Below are 12,026 nucleotides of genomic sequence, written 5' to 3' on the forward strand. Positions count from 1 at the left end.
CCAGGCAAAAGAGACCCACGCGGTACGGATCCGTAACCGACATCAGTCGGGTACACCCTAGTGCACCAGGAGTTGATGGACTCAGAAAAGAAGTCGACAAAAGTCGTGAAAATGGTCAGTCAAAAAGTGACTGGAGGTACCATTCTCTCCAGAGCTATGCTGGCTGGCGAGGAAAAAGAAAGAACTGACGTCAGCGCGCGAGGGCGGTGTCTATGTAGCTGCCGAAACGTCATACCAGCAACCACGGCGCCAGCGATGGATGCGGAGCCGACCAACGCCACCTTCCGACGCGCAGAGGTACTGCTGATGAAAAAACTTTCTGAATCCAGTCTGACGCCTGGGGGTAATTCTAAGGTAAGGAATCTATAACTAACGTGTTTCTTTCAGATAAGAGGCGTCACCAGGCCTTCCTGAAAAGGTGCCTGGACGCCCTGGAAGCACAGGATGAATCCCAGCCTGGATTTTCCCCCAAGGACCACCAGGGAACTGATGATAATGCCAGGGAAGGTTCAGATACCCCTGATGGGGACTTGGGTGATGAACCAGGTGTGAGAAGACAGTGGAGACCGGAAAGTGGCACCAAGAGAGCCAGGCTGGAGAAAAAAGACAATCGGGACTCTGCGGGGGTGCTGGGTATGTTGAAGATATTTATCATCCCCGCTTTGTGGACTGGGTTCCAGCATCTTAAGTGCCACGCCATGTGGCTAGCCGCATTAGGATGCCCATGGACCAGGAGGTCTGTGGATATCTGAGTGCTCCACACCCTACTTGGCCAATAAGTTGACAAGTGCCCCTGACATCGATGCCAGAACGGCGATGCTCATTACAAAATTTGTTTAAGACCCTAAGAAGGGCCTGGACTGTTCCTGGTGATCCTGTCAGGATAAGGTGTTAGATGTTTTGGGGCCACTTAATGAAATTTTGGATATGACTGAAGATGGCAAGGGGTCCGGTCATATGATTGACCCCACTTTTTTGCCAGATTGTGCATAATAGGCCCTATGCTTTTTAGGCAATGCCAATTGTGCCTTATCGACAGAGCACAGACGCCCCTTACGGATTAGGATAGAACCCAGGTTGCTTGAGTTGGCTACCACAGAAGCCGGCCAGATGGCGAATGGAGGTCTCTTCGGCGAACCTTTCATTAGGGAGCTATCACACTTCGTCAATACCTTTCCAAACCTGGACAAGGCTCAGCAGTCCATCAAGAAGATCTTCAATAATAGATTTTTGGAGGGGCCGCAAGAGGTTGGGGGCGCTTCTCCGGCCGGGCATACAACTTCAACAAACTTAAAACAAGGTGCTCTATCCAGTGGCAAGACCACAAAATATTTTGGTGGATTTTATCCCTCGAGAGGTCATGGCAGAGGAGGTGGTGGCAAAGTAGCCTTCCAAGGAGCCAGCAACCGCACCTGGTGGCACCACCGGTAAGCGACATCCCTTCCCTACAAGGGGTGGCTACAGTGGTTGAGTCACCGTATGGCCTCCTTAACAGGGGATACGTGGGTGCTTTAAACTGTGAGGGCTTTCACATAGAGCTCCACAGTACGCCCCGTCAACACTCCCATCCCTTAGTTTTTTCACAGGAAGAGACACAGGTGGCAAACCAAGAGGTGAGAGAATTTCTAGGAAAAGAGCAATTACCCATTTGGTCCTTCACCCCAATGGGGTTCCTGAGCAATATTTTCCTGCTGGAGAATAAGTAGAAAGGTTTCAGATCGGTCCTAAATTTGAAATATTTCAATTGATGGGTGGTGTGTCACCATTTCAAAATGTAGGGCATCCACCTCCCACAAGATATTCTGTTGCCCAACGATTGGTTGGTAAGGCTCGATCTAAAAGACGTCTACCTCACCATTAGGATTTTTCCTACCAACAAATTATTCCTACAGTTCGAGTGGGACGAGCAAATTTTTGAGTTCACATGCCTGCCGTTCAGCCTGTCCTCAGAGCCTTGGTGCTTCACCAAAGTTTTCCGGCCAGTCATGGAATGGCTTCGCGCACGGGGAGTTCAGCTATTAGTGTACCTGGATGACATTCTCCTAATACACCAGGAAAAATCCACTTCAGTCTCCCAATTTTAGATGCCCAAGACCTTTCTACAAGACCTGGGGTTTATAGAGAACATTCAGAAATCGGAATTTGTTCTGGCTCAACAATTGACCTTTTGGGAATTGAGGTTGACACATGGCAACAGTTCCTCCAGTTGCCCTAGAAAAAGATGCTTCTGATCCGTCGGGAATTGTGCATAACTTTGGAGAGTAAGACAATTTCCCTTTGCCATCTGGCCAGGATTGTAGGCCTTTGTCGTCTATCCAGTCGATCTTTCTGTGTCCACTGCATTACTGGGTCCTACAACGCCAGAATGCACACCACCTCAGGAGAGGCCTGATGTATGCACAAAAGATTTCTCTTTCTCCAGAGGCCCTGGTGGAACTTCGTTGGCGGCTCAATCACATGCATGCCTGGAACAGTAGAGCCAGCTTTGGATCAGCCCCGGATCTGGTTATCGAGTCAGATGCCAGTCATCAGTGATGGGGCGCACGCTGTGGAGATTTTACCGCAGGAGGAGAGTGGTCGGGGCAAGAAGAGGCTCTCGACATCAGTTGTCTGGAACTTCTCGTGAGATCCTTCGCAGCGAGGCTTTTAGCAGCCAACAAGTTATCTTGTTCCATTCTTTTTGTATTTTTGTAGGAAAGTGGGATCTGCTTCTTATGGTTACCCCCATTTTTACCTTGATGTTACACTGTTTTTGACAAGTCTGACTAGGATCCTGCTAATCAGGACCCCAATCTATCTGCTTTCTCCCTCAAATGTTATGCCATGTACTTAGGTACACTCCAGATTGGATACTGGGGTACCCTTGTCAGTCCCTAGTACATGGTACACATGTACCCAGGGCATAGGTACCCCAGAGTCCTCCCATGGGCTGAAGCATGTATTTTGCCACCCATGAGAGGCCATGCAAAATGGAACTACAGGCCTGCAACTGCAGCCTGTGTAAGATGGTGCATGCACCACTTACTTAAGTCCCCCCTATAGCAGGCCTTGACAATCCTGAAGGCAGGGTGCTGGGTTTTACGTGAGAGGGTACCCCTGCATGAGCAGAGCACCCCGCAGCCTTCAGAAACCATTCTCCCAGGTTGTCGGTGACGCAGCCCGACATATAGGTAGAGGTGCATTTTATGCTTGCTTAAACGCTATCTCGAAAGCAGCTGCAACAAACCATGTTGTGTTTGGTATCAAACACCTTGTAATCATACTCCTTACTCACCGTGGGTGGTTCCTTGGGGTCCCAGCGATTCTACATCCTCTAGACACTATCTTAAGTCGAGTCATGGTTTTTATACCACTATTTTAGTATATGGTTTGGTCTCCCCCGGGAGCCCACTGTTTACCAGTGCTACTTGTGATTGTTTCTGTGCTACTGTATTCTGTGCTTTGTGTTTATCTACATGTAGCAGATACTGTGAGGTATATAAGGTGTGTTACAATGATAAATACATATTTTTATAACTACTGTGTGGTTCTCCTTTCATTTAACCAATACTATAATGTTGCATTCCAGAAAAACAAGCTGCTTAATATTCCTTCAAGACTAAGCCTGAAGGCTGTTCTCCACAGCTACCACTTGGATAGCTTTCTATGGTTATCTTTGACCACTTAAATCACCATGAGGGCTGTTTGGGCTGGTGCAAGGTGCCCACTTTAACTAGTGGACATCATATACCAGGCCAACTTCTCACACTTTTGATGATGAACAACATCTCAGCAGTGAGATATATAAACCACTTGGGGGGGTTATCCAGTCCAAGGAACTGGCGGACCTGGCCAGGTATTTGTGGAACCATTGTCTAGAACACAAGTTGTGAGTGACTGCGGAATATAAGCTGGGGAGACTCAATCAGTTGGCGGACTGGCAATCCAGACACCTGAAGGATTACCATTCCTAATTGGAGCAACGTCTTGCCCCTTGACGGACGCACTGCTAAGTCCTTTCAAAAAAAGGGTTTCTTCATTTTCCAATTTTCAACTCTGTTTATTGTCGAGTAACTCCAATAGTATGAACGATTCAAAACTTGTTTAAACAATCACATGTGAGACCGTCATTTATTACAAACACTTCAAATGTTGCATATTGCCATTCCAAGCCTTTTCTTTCTGCAACATGACGTATACATTAAAAACATCCTCAGTAGTATTTCCTTTCCAATGCATTTCGGGCATTTTCTTCGCCCTTCATCAGGGATTCACTACAAATTTTCAAAAAACAACAGCGTTAAACCGTGAAAAACAACCTGAGTAATAACCCTCAATTCAATGTGTCTCCATATTTTATGCCCTGTGTTGCTAATCGCCCGTACTTAACGTTTTCCCTCTATTTACATGGTCCCATCTTAAAAGCTGAATACAATTCTCCATCCTATAACTCAACCTTTCAACAACATACTTTCTCCGTACCTGCTCTTGATAACCTTCCAGCTACGTTTCCTTCCTTCCTTTCTCCAATGTGCAAACCTCTTCCTTTCCACCTATCACCCTTTTGAATACATTCACCGTGTCGCCACCCTCTCAATTTGACCAATCCCCTTCCTTCAAAGAACCTTCCTCACTACTAATCCCAGAATGCCCTACTGCAGCTTCCCCATACCTTGATGTTTTATATATGTATGCTAAACCATGCTTCTGTATCTATTGCCCCGCCCACCCTAAGATGTTAAACACACGTTTAATAAGATGTTACATAAGACATTTAGGCACGTTAAAATATGAAAATAACACATTTGTTACAAGAGATGTAGACATTTACGACGTTCGTAATTAGTGAGTTATAGCTCACGGACATCCGTGCAATTCTTCGAAAAAGTCCCGATCTTTTAGTCAGGTGTTTAAGCGTCTCACATGTGAATTTTATTAGTTTTTCAAAGTTCCGTGGGTGCAACATGTCTAACAAGGCCAATGCAAACAAGCTACACAAGAGTGACGAAATGCACACCACTTTCTATCCAGTTTTTTTGTCCAGGTTATTGATGATCCCACAAATTGATCGTTTTGCGTGCAGCCCATTCTGGTGGTTTTGCCTCACAACCACTAAATTGAGAACATCATTCCTAATTGGAGCAACATCCTGCCCCTTGACGGACGCACTGCTAAGTCCTTTCAAAAAAAGGGTTTCTTCATTCTCCAATTTTCAACTCTGTTTATTGTCGAGTAACTCCAATAGTATGAACGATTCAAAACTTGTTTAAACAATCACATGTGAGACCGTCATGTATTACAAACACTTCAAATGTTGCAGATTGCCATTCCAAGCCTTTTCTTTCTGCAACATGACGTATACATTAAAAACATCCTCAGTAGTATTTACTTTCCAATGCATTTCGGGCATTTTCTTCGCCCTTTATCAGGGATTCACTACAAATTTTCAAAAAACAACAGCGTTAAACTGTGAAAAACAACCTGAGTAATAACCCTCAATTCAATGTGTCTCCATATTTTATGCCCTGTGTTGCTAATCGCCCATACTTAACGTTTTCCCTCTATTTACATGGTTCCATCTTAAAAGCTGAATACAATTCTCCATCCTATCACTCAACCCTTCAACAACATACTTTCTCCGTACCTGCTCTTGATAACCTTCATACTATTGGAGTCACTCGACAATAAACAGAGTTGAAAAACTGGATAGAAAGTGGTGTGCATTTCGTCACTCTTGTGTAGCTTGTTTGCATTGGCCTTGTTAGACATGTTGCACCCACGGAACTTTGAAAAACTAATAAAATTCACATGTGAGACGCTTAAACACCTGACTAAAAGATCTGGACTTTTTCGAAGAATTGCACGGATGTCCGTGAGCTATAACTCACTAATTACGAACGTCGTAAATGTCTACATCTCTTGTAACAAATGTGTTATTTTCATATTTTAACGTGCCTAAATGTCTTATGTAACATCTTATTTAACGTGTGTTTAACATCTTAGGGTGGGCGGGGCAATAGATACAGAAGCATGGTTTAGCATACATATATAAAACATCAAGGTATGGGGAAGCTGCAGTAGGGCATTCTGGGATTAGTAGTGAGGAAGGAAGGGGATTGGTCGAATTGAGAGGGTGGCGACACGGTGAATGTAGTCAAAAGGGTGACAGGTGGAAAGGAAGAGGTTTGCACATTGGAGAAAGGAAGGAAGGAAACGTAGCTGGAAGGTTATCAAGAGCAGGTACGGAGAAAGTATGTTGTTGAAGGGTTGAGTTATAGGATGGAGAATTGTATTCAGCTTTTAAGATGGAACCATGTAAATAGAGGGAAAACGTTAAGTACGGGCGATTAGCAACACACGGCATAAAATATGGAGACACATTGAATTGAGGGTTCTTACTCAGGTTGTTTTTCACGGTTTAACGCTGTTGTTTTTTGAAAATTTGTAGTGAATCCCTGATGAAGGGCGAAGAAAAGGCCCGAAATGCATTGGAAAGGAAATACTACTGAGGATGTTTTTAATGTATACGTCATGTTGCAGAAAGAAAAGGCTTGGAATGGCAATCTGCAACATTTGAAGTGTTTGTAATACATGACGGTCTCACATGTGATTGTTTAAACAAGTTTTGAATCGTTCATACTATTGGAGTTACTCGACAATAAACAGAGTTGAAAATTGGAAAATGAAGAAACCCTTTTTTTGAAAGGACTTAGCAGTGCGTCCGTCAAGGGGCAAGACGTTGCTCCAATTAGGAATGATGTTCTCAATTTAGTGGTTGTGAGGCAAAACCACCAGAGTGGGCTGCACGCAAAACGATCAATTTGTGGAATCATCAATAACCTGGACACAAAAACTGGATAGAAAGTGGTGTGCATTTCGTCACTCTTGTGTAACCTGAAGGATTACATCACGTGGAAACTGGATCCTCCTCTGTTCGGTCCATGCCTGGTGGATCTTTTTGCATCAAGACTCAACCATCAACTTACATGCTTTTTCAGTTGACATCCATATCCTCCAGCAGAGGCAACAGACATCTTCCTCCAAGATTGGAGTCAGTTTTGGGGGTATGCGTTTCCTCCATTTTCAATGATAGCCAGACTCACAGCATTGGTAAGGCCACAGAATGCGGATATGATCCTGGTGACACCCCTTTGGAAATCGCACGTATGGCATCTGGTTCTTCTGGAACTTTCTATGGATTTTGCAACATCACTTCCCCTGACTCCTCATCTATTGACGGATCCTCATGGCAACTTGCAACATCCAATACAGGACGGAACTCTCCTACTGATGGATTGGAAGATTGCAGGGGACGTTGGGAAGTCTTTGGCCTTTTCACACGGGTTATCTCCCTTATCAGAAGAGCACGGGCAGATTTTACTGTCAAGAGATACGGCTTGGCATGGAGGAGATGGTTACGCTGGTGTATGCCAAGCTCTTGATGCTGTGAGGTCAGATGTGAGCATATCGTCAATTTCTTTTTCTGAGTTGGTGGTCAAGGGGTTGTAATATCACACTATCAAAACATACAGGCAGGCAATTTCTGCGGGTCATATGCCTCTTTGTGACATCCCGGTAAGTGGACATCATTAATCTGTTGTCTTTTTAGGGGTATTCGGTTGTCTCTTCCACTGGAACCGTAGTATTCCTCCTTTTGGGATGTTAATTTACTACTCAGAATCCTGCGCTCATGGCAGGATAATCAATATTTGTCTTGTAAGAAACTAACAGGTAAGTTAGCAATCCTTTTATGCCTCATTTCTTGTAAAACAGTTTCTGATGTTTGTGCCCTAGATATTACAGCATGCATGTTTACCCCGGAAGGAATGTCACTCACTATTTCATGACTTACTAAATCCAATACCAGTGTGGTCCATGATGGCTTCACTGTACCCTAGGATGTTTGGTATCAAACATCTTGTCTTAATAAATCCTCACTGATGCCAGTTTTAGATTTATTAGTAAATGCACACAGTGGTCACTTTAGAGGATCCAAAGAAAACCTACCATGCACTGGTGTTATCTCTGAATAGTCTTAGCCAGCCTGCCACCACCAGACAGGTTTCTGACCTCATGGGGTGAGAACCAATGCTCTCAGAGGCCAAGAACAAAGCCTGCTCTGGGCAGAGGTGCTTCACGCCTTACCCAGGCCGGAATGGCCTTCCAAGGCGGGAAGCTTCAAGGGGTGATGTTGCCATTGAAATCCAACCTAGGCATCCCCGGGGAGAGGATGCCAACCTACCTTGTCCTGCTCCACATTTAGTGGGTGGACAGCCATATTAGTTAGATTAGGAGGTGTGCCCACATTCAGCCACCACCCCTCTAAGGTGGGGCAGGTGATGTGGACACTACTTTTCAAATCCTTGCCTGCTGCTCCCAGAACTCGACCATTGTGGTGCGCTATCTTGTCTTGCAACTGTGAGGCCTCCAAGAACCCCAGAGCACCTCCAGCCCATTGCCAATTGCCAATCACCAGAGAACTCAATTGAAGTAGAGGAACTACTCACATGCAGCCTCAGGCACTGAACCCGCAGAACCCGGTTTACCGACTTGCTGTTCTCCGGCGACGCCGAAGCAGAACAAAAGCAAGAAGAGGTACATCTGCTCCGGAGGGTCAGTTCTGTCTCCCACCAAGTGTGAAAACACCAGGACCTACCGGAGCCGTGCTGCATCAATACCTGGGTACTGGACTCCAACTGCCTCGGAAGCAAGCAACCGTCATGGGACGTCGAGACCCCTGAGACTCACTTCCTGAGTGGCCCAGCTGTCCCAGAATCACTCCTGCAACCTGCCTGCCCCTGACCGACAGGACATCTTGACACACGTTGGCCGGCTAATCTATCTGCTCGGCACCCAACCCACCTGGCCTGGGTAAAGATGAACCAGCTGTGCTCCTGTGATTCTGAGGCCCTTTTGACCTGATCCCTCTAGTTGTACCCTCCGGACTTACCTTTAAGCCCCCTTGTGCAATGTGTTTTCTGGTGGCCCCCTTTCTAAGTAGCGCCTGCTACCAACTACCTCATCACCTTGCGCTCGGCCAAATCCGGGATGCTCCTGACAACCCGCTGGTGGAACACTGGACCCGGCCTTGCTACTTACCTAAATTCTTAAGGCGCACCTCGAGATCCAATGGTATGATTTTATGTGCATTTTTCTACTTTCTCCTACAGACTTCTATGGTGCGTAATTGCGCACAAAAGTGTATTGTTTCCAAATGTTGAGAATTCATATCTTGAAAAGTACTTACCTTAGAACGAAGAAAAATTATATAAAAATGTGTTATTTGTGTAAATTGGTCTCCGATTTATCCTTAAGTGTGTGTCTTCTTTATTGCTTGTGTGAGTACAACAAATGCTAAGCACTACCCTCTGATAAGCCTAACTGCTCGCCCACACTACCACAAGTAGAACGTTAGTATTATCTACGTTTGCCTCTGTATACCAATCTGAGTCTTACTGGACTCTATACATGGTGTACTTCGTTTTAGTGCACTTTATAGAGAGCAAGCTTCCTACACTGACGAATAAAAAAAAGATTAGACACCACCTCTAACTGACGTTGTGTTCAATCTGGCAACAAAGCATTCCATTTTCAAATCCAGACATATAAATCATCCAACCACCAGGCAAATCACAAAATCATGCTTAATACATACGGATTCCCAAGCAATACTTCCGGAGCACAGTATTCAATTGTCCCGCAGAAGGTATAAAATAGTTTTCCAGGTTCCATGTAAGCTGCAGAGCCAAAATCTACTAATTTGATAGTAAAGTCCTCAGCAATGACGACATTCTCGTCCTTAATGTCTCTGTGGATAATGTGCTTACTGTGGAGATAGCCAACAGCTGCCACCAGCTGCAAAATAGAAATTAAATATCTAAGTTAGCAGAGGAGGTACTCATACGTTTTGTGCACAACAAAATAGCACGCGATGGAGTTAAAGTGAACCAACTGTACAACGGATAAAAACCGGAAAGTTTAAAAATGATGTGACAATTGTGAAATAATGCATGAAAAATAAAACCCCAGTTTTTCTGCAGCCCAGCAATGACACAATGGAGAAAATAAAAAAAACATCGAAGAACAACAAAACGTAATGAACGGTCATCTGTTCCCACCACAGGTTCCCAAAGTTCCACTACCAGCTAGCAAAGTTGCTGTGACTTGTTTTAGGCAACAGAAGAGAGCCGTTGTATTGTCTGTTGGCACCATCATCACTGTTCGATCTTACAATTAGGAAGGAGTTTTCATCATCATTGGCTAGAAGCTCCATCAGTTTTATGGTAATGGACGATCCGATGTATTAAACAAGGCAGTAGTAGAGAATATTCTGCTCATACTCTGAAAAGTTGGTTTTAAATGTGAGCTGGAAGCAAGGCGGACAGAAAGTCATCTCACATTGTGGTACAAAGCATATGCCCACCAACTCAAGGGACGGTAGGATAGGGCTAAGCACCGGAAAGCACCGGCACAAATTAAGCTCTGATAGGGACAGGAGGGATCTGATGGTCTGTCAATTGATCCCAATGCTCTACCATGTGAAATTCTACAGAAAACATGGAGGTTGGCACAGACAACCATCGCTAGACGGGATGACTTTAGTCAAATAAGCCACTAGAACCACAGACCGAAACAGTCTTGTTGAGGAAGTAGTTTGTTATCTTTTAGATGGCCAGGGTAAAGGAGGAAAGGAGCTGTCAAACTCCAGTATTGTTTCAATAAACTAAGGGCCACATGTATGACCATTTCATTTTGCAAGTCTACAATAGAGACTTGCAAAATTAAATCTACCAATGCGACATTATCGTTTCCTAAGGAGGTCGCAATTGACCTGACTCATCAATATTCATGAGGCAGGTCTCGATTTGCGACCCATTGGGAATGGGCAATAACACGAGGATGGTGGACTTCTGGGGACAGCAGACCACCATGTCTTTATTTGCTTTTAAATAAAGCAACTTTTTTCTTTTTTAAATGCAGTCCATTTTCCTTGAAGGAAAACAGGATGCTTTTCAAAATGAAACGTTTCAGTTTAATTTTTCAAGGGTAGGCAGGGGTCCGTGGGACAACTGCCTGCTCTTAAAAAATGTTTTTGCGGCCGTCGGCTGGCTCCCCTGGGCATAGCCTCCCCCTTCGCTCTTCCTCCTGAGTGTCATGCGGGTGACCTCTCGGGCCTTTGGGTCGCGCCCGCTCTTCTCTCCCCTCTGCTACATTAGGGTTGCGTTCATGAAGCACCACGGACTGTTATTGCTATGAGAGTTATGTTTTATTTGTTAGCTACCGATGATAGAGCGCAGAGTCATCATGAGATCTGTAATTTATGCAAGTAAGGCATTGTAATGACGGAAAGTCTGCCCCTAGGTAAGACTAATGCGGAGAACTTGGGGGGAAGCTGTGCATTGTCTTAAGTTAACTAATGATCTTGGCATGTGTACTGAGCTCGGTTGAGCAACAAATGTTGTGTTTCTTTGTAAACCCAATAAATAGATTTTGACAACAAAAAAAAGCGTTTTCGCTACCAACCACAAAGGGGAAGGGGACACCTGGGGACTCCTTCCTGTCTGCAAATGGCTTATCACCTACATTCCGGTCGCAAAACAATCGTAAAATCCCCTGCGACTCGCTATTAGGAAGGGACACCCTTGGCACGCTCCTTCCTAATGGAAACTCACAAACCTTATTTTTATTGAGTTGGTAAAGGTTTACAGACTCGAAAATAGGGTTAGTACATGTGAAAAGGCTATGTAGCGATCGCAAATGGCCCAATTTTCCATTTGCGACCGCTAAAAGCCATCGTACATCTAACACTAAAGAAGAAGTTACTTACCTTTGGTAACTCATTATCTCGTGGAGACTATCTAGCTGCAGATTCCTTACCTTTGGAGTTCCTAGGTGTCAAGATGGATCGGTAAACTTTTGCTCGAGCAATACCCCGTGCGCGCATCTGCCGGGTTCTTCATTTGGCTCCACGTGACGTTGTTGGCGTTGTTAGCGTCGGTTATGACGTCGCGCTCACCTACCTAGGTGCCACCCAGGTGCGTGGACGT

General features: G+C 44.9%; 1 protein-coding gene across 2 annotated transcripts in view; it reads right to left on the reverse strand.

Moving 5' to 3' along the window:
• PASK (PAS domain containing serine/threonine kinase) overlaps positions 1-12,026 on the reverse strand; it is a 1,318,755-nt gene that overhangs the window by 169,674 nt on the left and 1,137,055 nt on the right. For both annotated transcript variants that reach the window (XM_085634144.1, XM_085634145.1), the window contains exon 15: positions 9,635-9,834. In XM_085634144.1, the coding sequence (XP_085490270.1) occupies positions 9,635-9,834 (200 nt within the window). The remainder of the gene's footprint in view (positions 1-9,634; positions 9,835-12,026) is intronic.

The sequence above is a fragment of the Triturus cristatus genome, chromosome 11 (genome assembly GCF_964204655.1).
Source record: "Triturus cristatus chromosome 11, aTriCri1.1, whole genome shotgun sequence".
NCBI lineage: Eukaryota > Metazoa > Chordata > Amphibia > Caudata > Salamandridae > Triturus > Triturus cristatus.